Source organism: Varroa destructor, unplaced genomic scaffold (genome assembly GCF_002443255.2).
Source record: "Varroa destructor unplaced genomic scaffold, Vdes_3.0 BEIS01000006.1, whole genome shotgun sequence".
Classification (NCBI taxonomy): Eukaryota; Metazoa; Arthropoda; class Arachnida; order Mesostigmata; family Varroidae; genus Varroa; species Varroa destructor.
In genome coordinates this window covers 31,235,352-31,257,194 of record NW_019211459.1, presented here as the reverse complement: position 1 = coordinate 31,257,194, position 21,843 = coordinate 31,235,352, and the positions used below count along the sequence as shown (strand labels likewise).

The 21,843-nt window shown below is 38.4% G+C and overlaps 2 protein-coding genes across 16 annotated transcripts in view; one reads left to right on the top strand and one right to left on the bottom strand.

Moving 5' to 3' along the window:
* The first annotated feature begins 858 nt into the window (after positions 1-858).
* On the top strand, positions 859-10,985 carry LOC111252908 (uncharacterized). 6 transcript variants are annotated; one of them, XM_022811553.2, is made up of 12 exons: positions 860-1,353; positions 1,636-1,937; positions 2,418-2,625; positions 4,184-4,278; positions 4,534-4,664; positions 5,014-5,055; positions 5,349-5,471; positions 6,009-6,074; positions 6,604-6,821; positions 7,004-7,050; positions 7,727-7,796; positions 10,900-10,985. In XM_022811553.2, exons 2-11 carry the CDS (start codon positions 1,718-1,720, stop codon positions 7,777-7,779), a joined length of 1,203 nt encoding a protein of 400 aa, XP_022667288.1. In that variant the 5' UTR covers positions 860-1,353; positions 1,636-1,717; the 3' UTR covers positions 7,780-7,796; positions 10,900-10,985. The 6 variants fall into 6 exon arrangements, with proteins under 6 accessions (XP_022667284.1, XP_086849799.1, XP_022667288.1 ...); XM_086993674.1 differs by having other exon boundaries at positions 867-1,022; XM_022811549.2 differs by having other exon boundaries at positions 859-1,937.
* The window catches only part of LOC111253440 (cytochrome c oxidase assembly factor 5-like), a 40,565-nt gene continuing 26,510 nt past the window's right edge, over positions 7,789-21,843 (bottom strand). For 7 of the 10 annotated variants that reach the window (XM_086993680.1, XM_086993675.1, XM_086993682.1 and 4 more), the window contains 4 exons: positions 20,899-21,027; positions 20,496-20,606; positions 19,458-19,586; positions 16,337-19,064 (listed from right to left, as the gene is read on the bottom strand). In XM_086993680.1, the coding sequence (XP_086849806.1) occupies positions 19,005-19,064; positions 19,458-19,586; positions 20,496-20,606; positions 20,899-21,027 (429 nt within the window). In that variant the 3' untranslated portion in view covers positions 16,337-19,004. Of the gene's footprint in view, positions 8,836-16,336; positions 19,065-19,457; positions 19,587-20,495; positions 20,607-20,898; positions 21,028-21,843 lie in introns of those variants that run through there. The other 3 variants (XR_015330638.1, XM_022812813.2, XM_086993683.1) reach the window with 3 other exon arrangements.

Here is a 21,843-nt window from a genome sequence, read left to right as displayed (position 1 = left end):
TCCGACTAAAATCGGTGTCATGTAAGAAAGTTTATATTTTAATCGACTTCATAGGGCAAGCGCGGTACAGTATCACATTCAGTTTAAGGGGATCTGTTGTCATGGCATCCCTGTCTTCTTCATAGCGACAGATGGTTCGAAGTTGTTCGTTGGCTCACTTTCGACAGATTGGTAAATCTCTGCTAAATTCGAGCGGAATCTTGTCGATGCTTCAAGGCTTTATACCGAAACGTCTCAAGCGTTCCGGCCGCAGATCATCATTCAAAGACAAATCTCCGATGCCAAATTTACTAGGCAAACTAGTTCTTAACACTTACGACACACATTGAACAAAACGTATATGACTAAAAATTAAACTAATGTAATTTGTTGCCTGGGTAGATTTCATCGATGAAAAGTGACCAATGTGCAGTGTCTCAAGTGACATTATGGAAGCTCCACTTATATGTCTATCTTATTGCCTCTAGGTAGGAACAATGACAAATGACTCAAATGCTCGGTAAGGCAGCAAGACGGCCGTCAAATTTCGGAGCGATTGACTCGTGGATTTGGAAAGTGTTGAAGTCGAAAAAATGAGAACGTGCATCAAATGTGTACCAACTCTAGATGCATAAAAATCACGCTACGTGTATGTATATATATATACGTTCTCTATATATATAAATTCAGCAGGATTACCATAAACATTATATATATCTCATGTGCTTAGATCAGGGCGTGATCCGTTATGCTGTTTTTGTTCATTAGTTCTACAATTTAGTCACGTACTGTTATATCGAAGGTACTGCAAGGTAAAATCGCGCGCAAAACCGATTTCAAATCTGGTCCAATACTATTGCACGTGCTACTTCCGGTTCTGTTTCCGTAGATGCGTGACAAGACACCAATTGTGTTCCAATTGTTGGCACAAGACGCAAGCACGCCACGGTTTTCGTCTTTAATATATGGACATGCACACTGTGTTTTCTTTTCTCTATTCTGCTTCCTTGAATCCCAGCCTCGATTTAGGACGTCGCCGATTGGTGGGTGAATTGTTGATCGTGCATCGTGCAGTTGCTGCTGGCGGCCAGCCTTTTGCGGGTCGTTTGCTCCGTAAAGCCCTTGCCAGCTGTGAGCGTAGATCGTAAGGATCGGTCGACCTAGTCTCGGTACTTCTGCAGTTCAGGAGTACAATAGCTACACTCCAAAAGTGGTGGCATAGCTATTCAATGGATTGCCTAGTGAATTTGTCGGATGTATTTCTTTTTTAAGCTTACTTGAATGTAGTGTAAACAGCATATTAGAACAACGCCGAGGAAGTGGTGCGCTGCATTATCAGTTGGATTTGCACGTCTTCTTCGTTGTCTCGAAGAGGTAGATAAACGTAACGAATGCAAGTCCCATTAAGGATAGAATATCGCGGAGGTAGAAATCATCTGAATCGCTATAGTTTTGTCGATATTCCGTTTCGTGAGCCTCCCCCATCAACATTTCTTTAACTAACGTAACCTATACTTAATCACAGTCAGTGACAAGCAAGCTGCTTGCCAATTAAAAATTACAAATGAGGATGAGAATGCCTCCACCTCGGTTCTCTTGTTGGATATGCACTTTTACATCATCCACTCAGACGGCACTTACTACACACCTTCGTAGGACCCATAGTTTCCGTCTGAATCCACCTCATCGACCTCGATACCACGCTAGCAACGGTAATAACAGCAGCGGTGGTTCTGCAATGGCCGCCTCGGCAGCGATTATCAATGATTCAGGTCGTTATGTTTACGGAGTTCGAGTTGCTGGTCAGACTGTAGCTGGACCAGCCAGTCTGGACTGTGCTTCGAATGAAACGAGTGTCGCTTCAATGGCAAAGCCGTACTGTCCAGGCGTCTATGTTTGCCAAGTGTGTAAATTTCGTTCTCCCACAGGAGCAGGCCTAGCCCGCCACGCATATTCTCGTAAGTACAAAAGAACGTGAAGCACACGCGTCTTCGTCGTTGGCTAGGCAAATACTATGTGTTACTAAATCAGAGTGTTTCTGTGATGCAAACACGTTCCCTCATTTTTTTCCTACCGTGTCTTCATAACCCAGATTTGAGAAAATGGCTCGAGTTCGAAGAAGGATTGTATATCCTTGATTTCTGAAGGGACTCATAGACCGGGCTTGTAATTAGATTCCAGTTGTAAACTCCCCTGAACGATATATGCACGTGCAGCTTATGCATGTTTCCTACAAGGCTCAAAAAGCATGATTGTGGATAAGCTTTCTTTATTTCATGGCACATGTGCATGATCGAGAGTATTTTTCAATAGTAGCGATAGTTGCAACCATTGTAACCTTTGAGCGTATGTTTGCGTAAAGTACATCCGTAATCAATGATCTACATCCTTAGGGACAATATTGTCCGTATCTTGCTGATCGAACGTATTTGGTACAGATCAGAAGTTAGCTGTATGCGCGACCTCCATTTCACCGGTACAGCCTCGGGGCGCCGCGTACAGCCAAGGTCTGAACTCGATCGTCGTGAGGGAGCTTCCGGTCAACAACGCCGGTCACACAAAAACAGTTTTGTATACCCAACAAATACAACCTCTGGCTACAGCGACAACGACGCATCAGTCACCCTATGCAGCTGAGTCAGTTAGGTTAGTATTCGATTTTAACCCGTTTTGATAATATAAAAAAAAAAACGCGTGCTAAGAACGTTAGACGTTTTGCTTCTGATGTGCTTAGTAGAAGCACAGTTTCGGTGAAATTATGCGGTCTACGGTATTTATGGCAGAAGATGGCTACAAGAAATTTCAACGCCTATAGGAAATACAAACACAGAATTAAATGCGTTATTTAATCGTATATCCGGTTGAAATTTAGGCGAGCCAGTTGTCTTCGATGTTTTGCATTCGTAACTGAAGGACGTAGCTAATAATTAGATCACCCGTACACAGGTTATCGGAAAGCATAATAGATTGCTTTTTCTACTTTTACCACAGAGAACTCATCAAATAAAATGTCCTGCTTTTCTTGTCCTACCGTTCATTTCACGTGAATAACCTCTGCCCTTAACGCTCCATGACCTCGTGTCACTGACATTTGACTTCATACGTAACATATTTGTTAATTCAATATTCGTTTAGCGTCCACACAGTCCGGTCATACAATGCATGACAGGACTGTGTTAGCAGTAGCGTTTGGCTACTCTTAAAACTACATGAACATAGTGTCCTATTGAGCCAGCACATAATGTTTAAGTGACCTCGTTCCCCTTGAAGACGTCGTCAATCAAATATGAATTGCGCAGCCAGATGAATAACATATTTCCATGCAGATCCATGCAAATGTATGCGCAGCTGAAGTGAAGATTAATCGTACTAGACTCTTTCCTAAGCTCCTGAAAGGGATTTTTAATAGATACGCATAGTCTCATTTTGGTAAATTCGGGTACGAATATACGTTACTCCAATATTAACTGTTATTTGCATTTAGTTCTATCTAAAGCAAGGTATCTTGGTTAATAAGGTAATGGAGAGTTGCGTTTCTTCTGGTACATCGTCGGGCGGTAGTGGCCCCTAGGGCGACTGCGAGACCACGGCATCGTAGCCTGCGTACGTCCGACTATGCACAGGAGGTTTTCAGTGGCAAGACAAGTTACTTGTAGATATTTTGACATTTGCCCATTTGTGTAGTTAGTTCGTTCCTACCGAAAAACTTCTTCCTTGGAACTGAAGGCACTATCGTAAACAGCGAAGCATAAAATCAAGCTGACCCTAATTAGGGGAATTTTCGTAAGCGTTAAGCGGATTCAAAAGCAAACTTTTGTCTTTATTTGAAGAACGGTTCCTCCGTTCAGTACCAAGAGTATTAAGCGTGTTATTCATTTAGATATCCTAAAATGTTTCTCGCTCAGTTTCAAGTACTGCAACAAAAGCACGCTTTTAGTTCCGAGTAATGAAAGTTAAGAACTGAGACAATGAAGAGACAAGCTTCAGTCAATAGCTGTCGTATAGCGGGCCTTCTATAATTTGGTATTTGTTTAACAAGAGGCCCAATGTTAGTAGTAAAGCTACAATTAGAGCTTCTATTGAAATGTTTCTTAATAGAACAATAAAAAAAAGGTCAGTCACTCGCGTTTATTCTATACAAGAACTAGGTAAATAAACGGTTCATAGATCGAAAGCTACCAGTAGCTTATCATTATTATTACAGGGTAGGTGTACCTTTAGACGCGCCGATACTACTATCCGAAGGTCAGCAGCAATTGCAAGAACCAGTTCAGATTCAGGACCAAGCATCAGTTGGAGGTAAATACTGCAGGCAAAAGAGAAAAATATCGCCACAGACGGTTTTTGCCTTCAGGTAATACTGGAAAATAAGCAACCATGACACAAACTGCATGTCTATTCCAAGACCTGACTCATCACAGTATTTAATTAAGTAGCTTTAAGTAGGACTTTAATTAAGTAGCAGTTAGGTAGACAATATATCATATAAAACCGCCGAAACACGTCCTACAATATTCTTAACGATATTCGTCTTGTCTCAATGGTTACTGTTAGATGGTGAGTTGGATCCAGCTGCTTCCCTCACTCCAATCAGCAGCGACCCGTGTCCTGAGTGCGGATGCGCTGCCAATGGGAAATGCGGGCTACGAACCCCTGAACCGGGCCGGATTCTTCTTGTTAGTCAGGTCCGCAGAGTCAGCTGTATTTGGCCTTCATTATTCGATCGATATTGGTTAATTTTTTCTTGATCATTAGGTTACTGTGTTGTTGAGCCGTAGAATTAAGTTCCTGTTTTTTTTTTTTACATCCATTCTAAACCAATACTGAAAGTGAACGCGATGTGTCAACTGCTTATATAAATCATACCATTACGTCAACTATTTCAACGTTTATCAAGCAATGCTCAGTTAAGTTATATTTATAAGGAGCTTGGCTCATGCTTCCAGTCGAACTAACCGCGGGATCCTATATTGTCGCCAAGCGCATCAACTATTTTTCGATCAAGCTACCAAAATGCTATTTCTGTTCTCACAGGAAAATCTCGCCGAGGTGACCGACCCAAGTCGACCTCAGGAGGTAGGATAATAATCGAATTTAAGTTCCTATAAACGAACATAAAAAAAAGCCGCCCACCAAATTATAGACCAATAGCGAACTCAGCACGGATGAGCGACCATCTTTAATAATAGCTATAGGTTAACCACCAGAAGCTAAGCTAACCACTAGCGTAGTTGCGTCCTCGATTAATTAGTGCTTCTCGCTTTAGCTCGATTGTAAACATACTGTTATAGAATGCGAGCCCAATCTACATCGTAACAAACGAATCTTGTTTAATAATCAATCAAACATTTACCTCTTGCTTAAATCAGCTATACGAACTGGGCGCGGATGCTCTTCAGCCGTTGGGAGGTTTGGATCCGACGTATATTGAACATGTACATTGTGAGGAGGGTTTGCTGGAACTTCATTACAAGCCCCCGAATACAACGAAGGTACTCCTGCAGATACCTAGGACGAAATCGGTTATAACAAAGCGTGCCGCATGCGTAAATGTCGTAAATAATCGACTTGAGATCGAACGAATACGCTGAACGTCCACATATGATTGAAAAATTTACTAAGACTTTCCCAAGCTTCCCTTCATTCGAGCTAGCGAATCTCTTTGATATATGAACGCTGAACTACATTAAATAATATTGTTTCTTCTTCGTGTAACACCTCTGTTTGGTCTCGCTGCGTTCATGCAGTCTATAGAGGCCATATGAAATTACACTGAAATGAACTGCTATAACATCTAGTAGTAGAAAAAAGTAGATGAAGAAATAATCGCGACCACTACCGTTTATGTTATTAAAATGTTTTCATTCCTACGATACATACGACGATGGTTTTAATACTAGATCGACAAAAACTTTTACGGCGCAATCGCTGCCGAAACGTTTTACAGTGTATATCTACGATGAGAGGATTACTAACAACCTCACCTGGGGACAAAATAGATCCGTCATGAATTTATCACTGTTTTGCAGACTATCCACCTGACAGCGGTCCGGGTGAACCAGCTATCGTGTCCTCAGGAAGATGACATAGACGAGGTTTGTGCGACGTTTGCAAAAAAGCCATCGGCTCTGACTAACTCACATGCAATTTTTAATTTTGATCTACTCCTGAGATAGAAACGTCATAGTGCTACCATCTGAAAGTACCGAAGTATGGATAACTAAAAACAACATTTTATCGAATACTGTGAATTTTCAACTGAAGATGCTGTTTCCCTATTATTTGTTTCATCGGTAAGGTTTCACAGTCAACGCCAATTACTAAATTGTTCTATAGATACCTCATTCAACAAGACGACGAACGATTCTCTCAGTGGACTAATAATATCGTAGTTTGTAATATCGATCAAATTAACTTAAATTGAAGCTAAAATCTATTTGGTTATCTCTTGAGCAAGTTCTAACATCTCTCTACATAGGTGAAAGTATCTTACTTGTAGTTGACCGTAATTCAAAGTACGTTTTAGGCTCTAATTTGAGTAACTAATGGAAAACCTATAAAAGTCATCGCACGTTAATTGTGTGTGAATATGCGTTTCCTTATTCGATAATGCAACTTAACTAGCAAAGGGATGGGGTCGAAGAAAATGATGTTGGTGGTGAAATATCGCAAGAACGAGTAGGAACCCCTGCGACTGAGAGGAAGGCCGAATCGCAAGGAGACGACGATAACACCGAGCTCACAAGCAGTCACACCAGCAATGCCTGTTTCAACTCTGGAATGGCTACTAAATCTGAGGCCGTTGGGGACGTCGAACAGGATGCAATAATACAGCAACAAATGTAGGTAGTTCTGTCCTGAATTTAGCCATACAAACCTGCAGCCAATACCTGATAGCCATTACTATTACCGACAAGTTGTTTGTAAACTACTATAAGATTAGCTTAGCTCGACAAATCTATCCACTCCATATTCCAAGGAAAAAAATACTTCACTATTGACTCTACTTTTTTATGGTAATCAGGGAAACGGGTGATGATGGGGCTGCTGGTACAGAGATTCCGACTGCAGGTGAGCTTCCTCACATAGTACGCATAGTCATATATACGCTGATATAATTGTTTGCAGCGTTACATACAGATCGTGGAAGATCACTCGAACACATATTTCATACAACAGATCAACAGAGTGGTGTCACTTATTCCTATGAGAACCTAACCAACTCCCACTTTGATAACGGCCGACAGGCTGGCCAAGCAATAAGAAGTTGTCGGCCTTACTCAGGGCTTTGTCTACTGACAAATTAGTACTGAGGCCTTACTCCACGCTTTAACACCACGCGCTTCATCTCGTTCGTATTCCCTTACTAAACGATCGATTTTGCTAAAATCACTTTCTTTATGGATTAATCAATATACTTAATTGGGCTAGAACTGCGCAACAATGTCGATCTCCGCTACCTGGAATAGCAACGATTTACTGGTATAGGTGATAAACATACTTCCTCTCTGAGTTCTGGGGTGTACACGGAGGCGGTGTATCTGATTCCTCTTTCGTTAATTGTATCGAGTCTTTAGTTTCACAAACCATAAGAATACTACTAATTTATTGATTTCATTGAATTTAAGTTAAAAGCTGGTAAGCAACCACGACACCGCTGTGCCATGCGTAAAAGCTATTAAATATACAAAGCTAGCGTGTGAAAATTGGTTGTTGAAGGTGATACTTCTATCTGTGGGAATTTCAGTACTGGTAATAACTCGATCCCCGAATAGGATTAAGATCAGAATCATCACGTAGAGGAAACGATAATTAAGGTAATTAAAACTCCGAAGAATCATACCTTGGCATAGTCCGACAGAGCACCTGACTTCACCCCTTAGGGTAATTACTAGACCGATAACAAGCGTGGCGCTTTGAACCCAGTTGATGTACAAAAAAAAATAAAGACAGTCCAAATCAATCGAAAACCAAGACCGTGATCATGTGTAAATAAGGACGGATTGTACATAAGCTAGGTGGCTGAGAGGTGTCTATATTGGATGAAAAGGTACCTTTAAAAAAACAGAGAGCTTTGTTTTATTGTCGAAACAATTGCCTATGCTATTTTGTCAAATGCAAAAAAAGGCCAAAAAATACTGCATTGACTGACGAATATAAAATCGTCATATAATATACTAACTCAATAACTAGACTCAAATGTGCTCACTCAGATAGACTTTTAAGGCAAGTTGCCTATCACGAAAGCGAGATACTTTTAGAACGTTTTTGGCTTATGAAACCGGCTTTATTCTACCTTAGACTGGTACCCTGAATATCGATAAGGAATAGACAGACACTTTTAGACTATTATTAAGCGATATGGTACAGTTACAAGCATCAGCATTTTGGAGAACCGTATCTTATAACGATAATTACCTCCACTTTTAAGAGTATGCCTCTGACGTAGTCTTTTCTCTCTGTAAGTGGACCTTGATGTGACACAGTGTTTCTTTTCTGGCCGAGTTCTGGAATATCTCTTACTTCCTGCCCTGCCCGAACCTGATATTTCACGATTTTCTAAACGTTTTCTATAACATCAAGGTCTGCTGAATTAGCCGGCTTCGAGTTCCGTGGCAAGGCGCCCCGTCATGGGTGAAAACGTAGTCACCGTCAGAAAGCTATTCCCATACCAGGAGCAGCATCTTACTCCCGATAGCTGCAGCATATTCCTGTTGCTCTACTATTTTCTGTATAAAATGTATCACCCCAGCGTTTTTTTTGACAAAAACCGCAGACTGCATTATGACTTTCGGTGGACGTTCGATTTTTGACACGACGAAGCTTCCAGTAAATAGATCACCAACACGTCTGAAACTGTAATGCGCATTTTTAGTGAAAATGAGGTTTTTCCACTTATAACGGTCCAGTTTTTCATTTGGTTTGCCAACTGAGGCTACTTGGCAGGCCTACTACCCTTAGACCTTGCATCCTAAAGTAGGCAGCGCAGCGTACCTTATGATACCGCAAGTCTACGCTCCCTTAATCTGCTTTGAAGAATATCATACGAGGTGAACCTTTTTTTCTTGGAACTGTTAAATAGTGAAATGGTTCACCCGTTTTGTTATACACTTTTTTTTGATTCATTATATGGATTTTACATGACAATAGAATTTTCCTTCAACTTTCTAACCAGATCGACGACTGCATATTGAAAAATGGTATATTTCTATAGTTTTTCGTTGTGTACAATTGTTCTAACAAAGCAGCCTGCTAATCAGGGCTTTCTGCTCCTCAGTGACGTTTGTTACGCAAAATTAGCAAAAGACACTTAAATCAGTCAAGTTCACCCCGTAATTATCAAGCGTAGACAGCAGTCGCATCTGATGATGAGATAGAACGCACCGGCTGTATATTGTCCGAGATATTAAAATTAAATATGTGTTCAGTGTTAGATTTATTGAAGTTCAATTATAGCAAATTATCGCGCCTGCGATCGTTAGAATACAGTATGTCGATTTTATATAACATGAACTTTGTCAACAGTTTGGAAATGCGTGCTGATGTTTTTATCAATATGTAGGGTACCCGCGTGAAGTAGAAGAGCACTGCTTTCATAAGCTAAAACGTTTAAAAATTTATCATTATCAGCAGAAAAAATTTATTTAACTGAATTTATTTAATTTTATTTAACTGAACACCGACCGTAGCACCTACGCGCTTAATCTCTGGCCGTAGAAATTCTAGAATAGAACATTTCATTCACGTTTCGTAAAATGATACATTTACTTGAAACAGAAGGAGTTTACATAACACCAAAAAAAAAAGACTGCAAGCCATTATATTTGCAGTTGCAAGTGATAGCCACATGTTTAATAAGATTTCCAGCAAACGAAGATAACGAAATGCCACGTAGGGGCGAAAAGGTATCCGGACAATGACAAGCCACGAGAACGTTTTGCACAAAGATCGTTATGAAGGACGCAAATGACTGAATAATTTAGGCCAGAGTCCATGTACGTCTGGAGCGGATCAATAGAATCGTTGATTCCACGAGGAGTTGCATAGAACCGGAGAAAAGGTTTAGTGCATCGATGGAACCGGCAAACAGCCTATACATTTCTCCCATAATATTACACTTATAAATATAATAATGACTTCTTCAATGTAAGCTCCTTAAAGATATATTTATTTTAAACGATACGCATGAATCTTTTAAAAATAGAAGTTTATCCCTTGATCTAAAATCATTTTCCATAGTTGCTCCTAGGATAAATTCATGCCACGCTGTTTCCTGTTCAAGATAAGTTTTTAGATTTCCGAAGTAAAAATCCTTTTTGTAATCCGACTGGAAAACGAGAAGGTTGGTGCATAGTAATAAATCTTGGTTTCGCTCACGCCTATCAATTAAAATATAACTATGTTATTTACCAATGTGTACCTCATTTGAAAATACTCATTTATATGGACAACAACGCAAGTAACATTTGACATTTGAGGTTTTCTTTAGCTTTAATCAACAATTTGAAGCCATGAAGTAACGATCTGACATACAGTGAGATAGTCGCTTTTAACATAACACCATGCCTGCGAATTGTGCACGATCAGCTGGGTTTTTTCAAAAACGCTCAATGAATACATACTGCTGCCGCTATCTAGGAACTTGCACTTACTGTTCTCAACAACACGAGCTGCCCACCCGAACGCGTTTTTATACAAGCAATCGAAAAGCTAACGTTCTCATAAATTTCAGTTCAGGTTTGCTTGGAAAATTTTCAGATCACCTAATGACCGAGGACGATCCTTCCCATGAACAGCTGCTTACTCCATATTAATCATACGATAGGAAGTGCAAGAATTGAATAATTTAGAAAATCCAAAGGTCTGATGATCCGTGTCGCAATACAACATTGCTTTCATTAAATTAATTTCGTATTTCAGGTGTATAATGGAGGCTTGTTCATCATCTTTCCATGCGAGCTGATTAAATAAATTACACAGTCGGATCACCCGATGCCGGAACAGTGTTATTAGTGTTTTGTATTACCAGTTGAAGGGCTATACGTGCTACCCGCACATAGCAATGATGAAAATACGTGCATATAAAGATAGGAAACAAAGTGTTCCATTGGATGCACAGAGCTAATTTCCGCGCTCCAATTACGGGATTCCATATCATAATCGTATTATCTATAGACTAATTTTAGGTCGTGTGAGAAAATTGTGCATTTTCTAGTTCCGCATGGCTGACCCTTCACTGTTCTATAATTTTGAAAGGCATTATATAGTTAGCCACCTTAGCTTATTTTGTTATGTAATACCTGTCATGAGAGAGCCGTAGGCTCCTGAAATGATATATAATCACACAGCGTACAGTAAATAATTTATTTAAGATGAATGTTTATGATGGAGCGGAATTGTAATAAGGTCACTTCAGATTCAAACTATATGGACTTAGCGATTTTTTTCATGGTTTTTTTTTTTATATCTCGATAGACCGATTTCCTAAACATTCTGGGTAGCATATCGTATAAAACGATTATATTGAAAATTTAACCATGAGCACATTACGCATAGAGGTTTATCGCAATTTTAACCCTCCTTGGAGTAACTTGTCAAAATCAATTTGTATTCTTTTTATGGGACTATTGTTTAAATAAACGAAAAATGTTACAATATTTCGTCCGCCAAACAGGAAGCGTTTCTGGATCGTATTCACACAAAACATGGTTACAGTATCAGCTGGGTCCACGCTATTTGACCTAGGTATATGACACTTATCTACAGGGCCACACTATAAAAATGGATAGCAATGTAGGAACGTCATTTTCATTTCGTGTTACCATTCGTTAGACATTTTTGTGAATATGAATCGATATTTTTAAATTGCAAAAATTTAAAAATTTTAAGTTACAAAAAAATTAATAAGCAGCGTTTCGACTCACGGGATCGCACCTGCGAGTATAATTATGAGATAAGTGTGGCTGTGAAAATTATCGAGGTGTCACCAAGGTGCTACGTGGGTACAATGCTGGAAAGCTTTCCTCTGATGATGTGTTTGCTTATTAATCGAGCAGAAAATACAAAACGTGATCAAACGTTAGGAAAAGCCTTTTGTCAAGATGTAAACGCCAAGGGTGCCAACTAATCTCCGAAAAAAATAAATACGTCAAGTTTAATTTTATTAAGTAATCTACTAACCGTCGAGCTCATCTCCGTGTAAATGCCAGTGTTAATAGAAACTTTATTGACAAACCCGTTATATATATATATATATATATATATAACGGGTTTGTACAATGAGAGTAACAAATGGCGAAAAGCAATCTCGCCGGCGACAAAAATGTACATAAATTTTAACTACCAATTAAAGGCGTTCGCTTTAGTCAAAAACTGTTCACATATGCAAGTTGCGCATTTTAAGGCCATGTCTACTTATCTAGCTAATTTTATGATTTAATTGATGTCTTTGCGTCAGATATCGTCAGTTGTTGGCGGTGCTGTTTTTTTTTAGATCAACCATTCTTTGCCGATGTAACAGCAATTGAGATTCACACTATGTAAAAAGTGAATGAGCAACATACAGCCGAGCTGGGTAAATAATCGAATTTCGATCTTTGAAAAAAATGACAGTTATCAGCCAACCTTACCCAAAAATATTTGCGCGATTGTGAGTGTTTAGACCTCGGAGAACCATGACCGTCAATGAACAGTATAGCTGCTCTGTCAACAAAACATGTTGATGTGAACGACACATGAATCAGTGTGTTATCTGACAAGCAATTAGATGAAACTAAATGCTCTGTGTAGTACCTAGCCACCCTAAGAAAGTGCATAGAATCGCCTTGACAAAAGCTACTTACCACTTTTCAAGTGTCTTAAGGCATCTAAAACAGCTAGATGTGGACGTTCCCTAACATTGGGCGCCAGCAACCAGGTATCTAGTCAGTTGCGGAAACACCAATTCGGATTAGAAAACTTACTTAATAACTAGATTTATTTGTTTGTATTTAACTGTTTGTAGAGATGTCCTTTTTTTAGCTAACTTGAGTAGTGTTCTAAATAACCGGAAAATTAGGTATAATCCATATTCAATTTTTCACCAGCAGATTAACTGTTTTTATGCAATGAAATTCCGATTTTCTAAAACTTCCGTAATTTCTCTAATAAAATACGTTCATAATATATATTACTATTAAGGAAAAAGTCTTTTATAAGTAGCTTTATACTTTGCATCTACTGTTTCCACTCAACTAACTAATATTATTATTATGATGACAATAAGAATACTTAATGTGACCGTTTTTGTTCTTCCTATGTAAGTCTTTAAGCAAAATGCATTGACCTTTCTAGATAATGCTACCGTGACCCCTAGGTTGCGGTAGATGTTGGGAAGGATGGTAGGAAGGACTTAGAAACATATCGCGTGCAACCCCGCCAAATTCACTTGATGTTTAGCATGGAATAATTAAAGAATCAAGTTACTTTTTCTTGGACTCTTAGGCTCTAAGGGGCTCAAAGCTTTAAGTGCGGTTACCGTCGTATTGTGCAGCTAGGTCTGTGCCACCTCGTAGTGAGTAGTGTATTTGCCTCTCAAACTTCATGCTACAGAGGCACGTGGTAGCTCAACTGCGGTACTCGACAGAAAACTTAAAACATTTACAAAAAGATCTGTGCCACGGCCGTACTCTCAACGAATAAATATTGCTTGTCACTTACGCTTTGGGCCCGCCTCTGTTAGTATAGGTCAGTTTACTATTCCTTGCTCCGTGACAGTGGGGTAATAAAGTGTTTTGCCCTTGTCATAATCTACGTTCGAATGCACGGGTAGGCACATTTTATCTCGTGTCAGAAACCAGACATCTAAGTTAAGCCTAACAGCTAAGGCATCCCACGTAAAACTCGAAACAATTACGTTTAGTCTACCCCTTTTCTTATGAGATAACCGATGTGCATATTATTACCTTTTAAATTTGATAAGTTCATCCACCGTACAGGTTTTCTTTTTTATGAGGGCTTAGAGTCAGTCAAGCGCTGAAAGCAATACTCAGACAAATTCTAGATGGTTTAACCAACTGGCAAATAACCAGATATGACGACTTCTGATAGATTGTTAAAAACACCTGTGAACCTTGTTGAATTGTTTCAATAACAATAACCTACTAATAATTTTTTAAGGAACTTTAGACTGAAAAAATATTGTCGCACAAATAGGAAACCAGCAAATTAATTGTACGTCGAATAAAGCGCCAGATGAGAAAAACGTATTTAACAAGTTAAGTGTATTGCAAGAAGGCTATTCTGAAAATAAATACCCCTCATACTAGACATTTACAAAATAATAGGTTTAATGAAAATCCGTGAAAATGACAATCAAATTTAACGAAAGAATCTGAATGAAAAACCAAACTTTGAATTACAGATACTATGAATCTTGCTATAATATTTCTTCACAACAATTTTTCTGACTGATAAATTTCTGACTAAACAAAGTATACTTTTTCTAATGAACTTAATATGGAAGAAAAATAATGTTCTAGGCTAAAGGGCTTAATGTGGATTATCGTTTTGCTTAGTTATCTTTTGTATGGTGTTTTACTAGTACAAACATTAAAACGAGCATTTGACAAAGTTTACCATGCTTGATACGCAGCTTGCAGAGCATAAAGATAGTATCAATATGGTAACTCAATTTCTAAAAAAAAAATACAAGATCTACATAATGTGTTTTTTACTTGCTTGTTCCTTTATTGTGCTCCCTGTGATACGTAGCCTCGACAGCTCTGGTATTATACAAACCAGATAACTACGTGATTTCTCAAGATGCAAACGAAAGTAAAAGAAAGGACAAAAGATGCTTGTTTATATGGCATTGTGGTTATATATATTATATGCGGAATAAATAGAAGATGGTTTAAATGGTTAAAATTTTGTACGATCTGTTTCAACGGTTTGTTAAGTAATATCATAAAAACGTGATTTTGGCTATACGATCAAATACGCTCGCGCCATTAGGTTTAACACTGGTTTTATACCGCATTTTTATATTCGATTTCCTTCGAAAAACAGGAATAACGATTTTCGTGCACATCGGATTTATGGCTTAGGCCTGACATTTAATATGTCTTTTCCTATACTTATTAAATGAACGTAAGTTCAGTGATCTTGGTAGTTACCTGATATCAATCCTTTGCCTTAATCAGAGAAATCATATACATCTTAAGTTAATACCAACTGGTATGAAGTTGCCATGAATCGAGAGGTGTTCAATGAAGTATCCGTGGAGTTTCGTGTCTTAGTTTTATTAGCACACCCCTCCAAAAAAAGTTACATACAGTTATATAGAGAATGATTATAGTGCCGTTCTTCTGCATTCATCTCGCGAACGGTGAAGTTCACGGAAAAAATGTGACAATACAGTCCAATGCATGTCTACGAGTGATTTTTATAGATTCTATTGCTTGCGCGGCCCGATTCAAAACTTTTCTAAAAAAAGGAAGTCTGCAACCTATCCTTCATGAAAGATGTCTTAATTTTAATAAGATAAAAAAAAACACGATTTCTACCTTGGCCTCTAAATTTGACATTTTTAACTACTTTGAGTTTTTTTCTTATTATTCTTGGAAGGTTATTAAAATTGCTTCAATGTGTGTTTGGAATTTCGCTGCAGCTGTGTTCGATATTGTTTTAGTGCATAGGCGAAAGCCTATAGCAACGTTTATGAATTCAAGTTACTCTTCAACTTGCACGTATTTTTCATGAATTTATTTCTCGACGATTATTCATTTGCTAGAATACCTACGCTATCATAATTTCCATATGATCTCCTAAAAGTTTTTTATTAGCATTTCTAGAAATGAAAAAAAATGGAAATGTTTGCATTTTTTTAAAGTCAGTAAATTGTCAAAAAATAAAATAGAAAGTAACTTGGCATAAGTAAAATAAGTAAACATCTCGTGATATATACTATTATTGTTTTCTAACTAAACACGACAGGTGCTAACGAGTGCAGCGATAACGAAATTTCTACAGAGAGAACACAGTTAATATGGTCAAATAGGCCATAGACACAAGAAAGCCTCATGTCATAACTGAAAATGTCCACTTCAGAGAATGGAAAACGTGAAGAACTTTTCTAAAAAAAAACATCCGAAAGACAGATCTATAGAACTGGAAATGGGATTTGCACATTTTTGTTTTTTTTTTATAGAGACAAAGTTTGTGTTAAGCTCAAAACAGTGGAGGATTTTTTAAGAAATCACCATATACGATATGAATTCGAACCGTCGAATAGGAGACGACCTAGTATGAGGCTACACACTTTTCGGCTAAAAACTAGTCAAATAAGAGATCTGGGTCTATAAAAAAAACAGGTATATACATATTTGCGTTGTTTTATTCTAGCTTGTTCCCTAATAAGTGCACAGTCCACACAATACACGCAAAATAGGTCTTCGAACCCACCTTGCATCATACAGAAAATATTATATACACGCCCTGGGGTTCAGATATTACAGTGATGAAACCCAAATTGTGAACACAGCATTTATATCATAAGCCCTGGGGTGTTAACTTCATTCTTAAAAACGTACGTAACAGGGGCATGGTTCTTAGAGATACGAGAATAATTGCGTCGTCTTGTATTTCATTATGTTATTTCTTGGAGTGAAATTATCATGAATGCAAAAGCACAATTATAGGTCTTCAAATAAATTATTTATATTTTGTTTAAATTACGTATGGATGTAAAATGTCGCTGAGGACGCTTTCTTGACCGGGGCATCTGTTGTCGAGGCAACTAGCGTTGCCTATCAAGTTTGCTAAATTGCTAAATAGATCCTTGAAGTTTTTACCTCTAAGATTCCTTGTCCGCTTGGACTATTTGTATGGCAAATGCGGCAGGTCGTCTATAATACTTTATAGGAGTATGCTTGTTGAGGTTAGTTTATTAATCAGCGTGAATGGTTTGATTCTGATACATTAACGACTGCTTCGTTTAGAATGTAATATTTTAAATATGTCATTATTTGTTTTCTATTAGTAGATGTATTGGGCTATCAGTTCGACTATATCGAACACGTATCGAACGGTACCAGCAAGGAAAACTGGCAACAGAAATTAGAAGCAGTGGCCAACCAGGTTACGCAACAATTAGCAGTATCATCTGTTAGTTTATCGCTAGATTTCACCTGCCTCCTTACCATGGACGTTGGCCAACACAGAAGACATACTCGTTAGAAACGTGCGACATCAAAAAGGACAGTGCTTTAAAAAACGGATTAGGCCTGGCCTTGCTCCTTACAATGGCACAAATAATGTCCGAAGAGTTCTCGCTCAGTAGGAAAGTACCAGCTATGCAACGACATTTTATACATCCTGGACACTAGTCAACAACTTGTGTAAAGCATGTAACATCACTTAGCGAAAAGTAATTAAGGGAAAATATCAACACCATTTTTTACCTCTCAATCCTATCTGCTTTTATACGTTTCTTTTGCCTGAAAAAGAAACATTCCCTAGTTTTCTTTCATTGCAAAATGAAAAACTATTATCATAGTCTATCCGCAAAGAAAGCAGTTATCACGGACTCGCTGAAAACACTCGGCTAACATGTATATGATCGATTTGTCAACAAGCAAAGAAAAATGAATGGCGGCATTTTATTCAGTGCTGTTGAAACGACCTCGAAGTGATCTAAGCATGAAACAATCAGGCTTCTAGGATATACATTCGAGATACTTCTTCAAAAACTAGGCCAAACACGCACTAGATTTTAAGTACGAACCATGCCACATAAAGGTATACACTTTTCACAGCAATAACATGTGTTTGTTTGATATCACTCCAGTCTCATCATGGAAATAGCTTTTAAAAAGGTGTATTGCATGCAGTCTTTCATTGACTCCCCTGCAATTTGTTCTAATTCAAACGAACACAATCAACAAGGCCTTTGGGTACTAGGTAGGTATTACAGCATGTGCCATCAGAGTTCAGTTCTCATAGCTTCGTAACTTTTCAACTTTCTATCTATTGATTTGTGCTTGCAAGATTGGACACTTCAAACCGGTGTCGATCACCGGCATTGTCGACTGCGCGGAAATTATTACTGCAGCGATGCTCCCTTTGTTTCCAATTAGTTCATTTGCCTTTCGACTCCCTACGCGGCGTATTTGTTTCAGGCCATTTGTCCAGCCCATGTTAAAGAACTCATATGAGTTTATGCGTTTAGCACACGTTATAGGAAAATGTTCGGTATGATGTGAAGCTTCGATTCTCCTTTACGCCTTTTTATTTCAGATGTGGCTTTATATTGGGTTCTAGCTTTAGACAGGACACTACTTATACAATTATATAACCTAATTGAAATGTGTTCAGGATCTTCGCAATACCACGCGTGATCGCTTAACACGCATGATGAGCTTCACTTTTCATAAATAGGGCTTTTCGAGGGTACTTATTGAGTTTAACGGGGCCTTAAATTATGGAACCAAGACCCGAGCATAGGAGATCCGGGGTTTAGTAGCCGACACATTATTAGGTCAGTATGTGAAGTAGCAGTGCAGTGTGATTTGTATAGGGCTTAGCCATTAACCTTCCCGGAAAGAGAAATATCTGGATAACACTTTTTTTCTCCAATAAGTTTCGCAGCAAGTTCATTCGCGCCCTGCCCCTGTCGCTCAATTTTACCTTCATAGTTCATATAGTTGTCCACATGGCTATGCTTGAGCTGCGTAATAGAGATAAAAATAGTAGGCGATCTTGATTGTAATTAAATTATTAGGTAAAAGGCAAGTCAACTTTAGATTTTAGTGTTTTCTATCTCATAACGTTTTACGGTATTTATATTTTTTTTTTTCAAATCCAACATCCCCACAAATATACCGGCTAATTTATTAGTTGTTTGACTAAAGATGTCACTCTAACGGTTGTGAGTCAGTACTATAGTAGTCTTTTTATTCTAATAGTCTTGCCTACCTCAACCCCTTGGCATGCCACTTTAAGAAACTGCTGGACAGAGCCTGCAGCCAACAGGCTGTCACTGCTGCCTACGATGCAATGAAATCACTGCCTTGCCAGTTCTGTTTTATAAAATCGGGACCAGCCGCCTGCAAATAAGTACCCATAACCTTAAGCTGTTGCCAAAACTGTCCGTCAGTTAACTTGACAAATTTATGGGTCGCGTGTAACTATCCGAGTGGGAAAAAGGTTATCTGATATTATAGCGCGATCTTTTAGAAAAAAAATTGTAAAATATTGAAGGTTCGCACCAACAACAGAAGAAGGTATTTGCACTGTCTAGCAATAGCGGATTCTAGAATTTATGTATAAAAAATACAAACGAATTCCCTTATTCTTCCTGTCAGCTTTATATACATATACATACACATTAAAGTAATAAACATACGATACTTTTCTGTTTCACATAAATGATTTATGACTGAAGTCGCCGAGACCATAGTTTGTCCACGGTAATTTATTTATTTGCTAAGCAAAATTACTTCTCTATGGACACCTTTATCCATTCGAAACAGTGTTTCCACCTTCCAGCCTCGACGAAGGCAACAATCACGGAACTCTGTCATAGAGCCGCCCACACCAAAGTAAATAGTCTTTGCGGCAACTATCACCTAAAACGTGATCAACATAAACGTCAAGTCGGTTCTTACTTTGTAACGTTAAGATATGCTGCTGAACTTTAGCTAGTAGGGTCGAGGTTATCCGATAAAAACTCTACTGAGATTATTTTACCCCGGCCAATATTTTCAATAAGTCTACGATTAAGGCCACGAGAGAAACTGGGAATAGCATCCTATATAATATCGGGAACCCCACGTAGCAAATTATAATGTCAATATTGGGTCGCTTTTTAATCAATCCCATATGAAGTGTCGACCTAACCTAACCTAACCACTTGGTTTTTTCTGCTCAGAGCTTCATAGAACTATTGCATCGCCTATCGAATCAGATAAGCAGATAACTTGGCTAGACAAACAATGTAGTACATCACGAAGTTAACAAAAGTTTACTTCGGAGCACAAAGTAAATATATTCAAATTACTATTTTAATAAGATATACGAAAAAACTATCGCATTAAAGTTACAGGGCAAATCCTTCATATAATTCAACTCATCTATAAAGGATTTAAAGCTAAACAGCCGGCGTATTTTTACATCTACTACTTATGTACTTTTACTTCAAACAAGTGCCTCGGCTACTCCGGTTAAATATTGATTGCCAATTAATCAACATAGGAATCGACACTTGAGAATTAACGGTAAAAATGTTGTCCAACATCGATATGAACGTTCTCTAAAACATGCCGCAAAAAATGGCAACCATTTTGTATAGTAATTAAGAAAATTTCTGAGCTCAATTATGTCAAATAGATGCGATTCATGGAACTCCTCAGGTACACTATACTGACGTCCGTTCACGTTTCTAATATGAGTGTATATTTATTATATATTTAATACGAAGCAAGCCACTACACAAAAAAACCTTTAGTTACTTATTCAAGGAACCCTGGTCTTCTTACCTGTCCTTTCTCAGGTACTAGACATCGATCAAAGAGGTCACAGAGGATAGCGTAATTTTCGCGTCGGTAGATCGTCTCGGCGGTGAGAATCAGATCGTACTCCATAGGATTCTATAGAACGACAAATCAAGTAGTAAGAAGAAACCCCGTCATGTTAAATTACGTTTAATGTATCGACAAAGGTTTTCCTAGGTCTGGCGGCTGATCTTACATAGTATTTTAGCATAACGCCATCAATCTTATCCGTATTCCGCTATTCGGTGCATACTTCACTGGTAACGTTTACCATCAGAAGTACGTAATATTGTTCCAAGAATGCAAGGGTTGTTCTCGAGTCCATTTCGCCTCGCTATTAATTATTGATTACTGATTTGTAAATGTAACTTGAATTTGCAATAAGTACCTTGAATAAGGTCCAATCACCAGCAAAGAACCGTACGTTCTGAGTAGTATACTTTTTCTCTTCTACTTCTATAGTAGATGAAAGCAGGCGGAAATTAGGTATAGTCAAATTAGCCAGAACTGACGCATTCTGAAATCACCACCGAAACAATAATATGTATTTAGTTTTCTCCCAGGCAGCAGCTGATAGTCAACAAACAATTCAACAAACAAGTCCTAAATTCTGATAAGGATTAAGCATTTCTCCCGACTTCCAGTAAAACGCAATTTTCTTTTTTTTTTTTTGCCATATTCATAAAAACTGTCTCCAGTTATAACTCTGTTAGATTGATGATGCGATATCAGCTAGCATACATCAGTCGGTGACAAATTTTCCCTATCCTCCGCGTTGGAAAACCTTTCCTTCTTTAACACCACCGTAAAGCTCTAGATAAACGATTCGTGACCACTTGCGTATTTTATTCCGTATTTTTGAAATTCAGCTGAACTTAAATAGTGTAGGTTCCATCAAGATGCTACCTTAGCAAGCTAATCACGGGGCAAATCTAATCGCAATATTAGGAGGATTAAAGAAGAACTGCTAAAGCAATTGACAGCTATTTCTAGCCTGTGGCAACATGCTATTCCCTAGGTAATGTTTGTCAAAGGAGATCAAATGGACTGGCATACGTGAACGTACGTACTTATCATAGCAAGCTGACAACTCAGCGTATGGTCTAAGGATACAGTTAGTGCAATAATTTGCAATCGACTGTAACGAAAAGACCTATCATGACAAAATGCCTCTGTGGGTTTCACATGGCCGTCAGATGCCTACGGGCATAGTCCGGGCACGAGTTCGCCAACAGCAGCAAAGCAGGTGCGAATATTTGATACGTAGATCGAAAAAACTTCTAGCAAGCGCAAAAACAAAAGGCCAATCATGTTCAGCAGACCTTAAAACTTT

Coding starts and splice junctions, on each gene's coding strand:
- LOC111252908 (XM_022811549.2), top strand. CDS start 1,544: ATGAGGATGAGAATGCCTCCACCTCGGTTCTCTTGTTGGATATGCACT. Junction 1,938..2,417: donor AGCCCGCCACGCATATTCTC/GTAAGTACAAAA, acceptor TATTTGGTACAG/ATCAGAAGTTAGCTGTATGC. Junction 2,626..4,183: donor TATGCAGCTGAGTCAGTTAG/GTTAGTATTCGA, acceptor TTATTATTACAG/GGTAGGTGTACCTTTAGACG.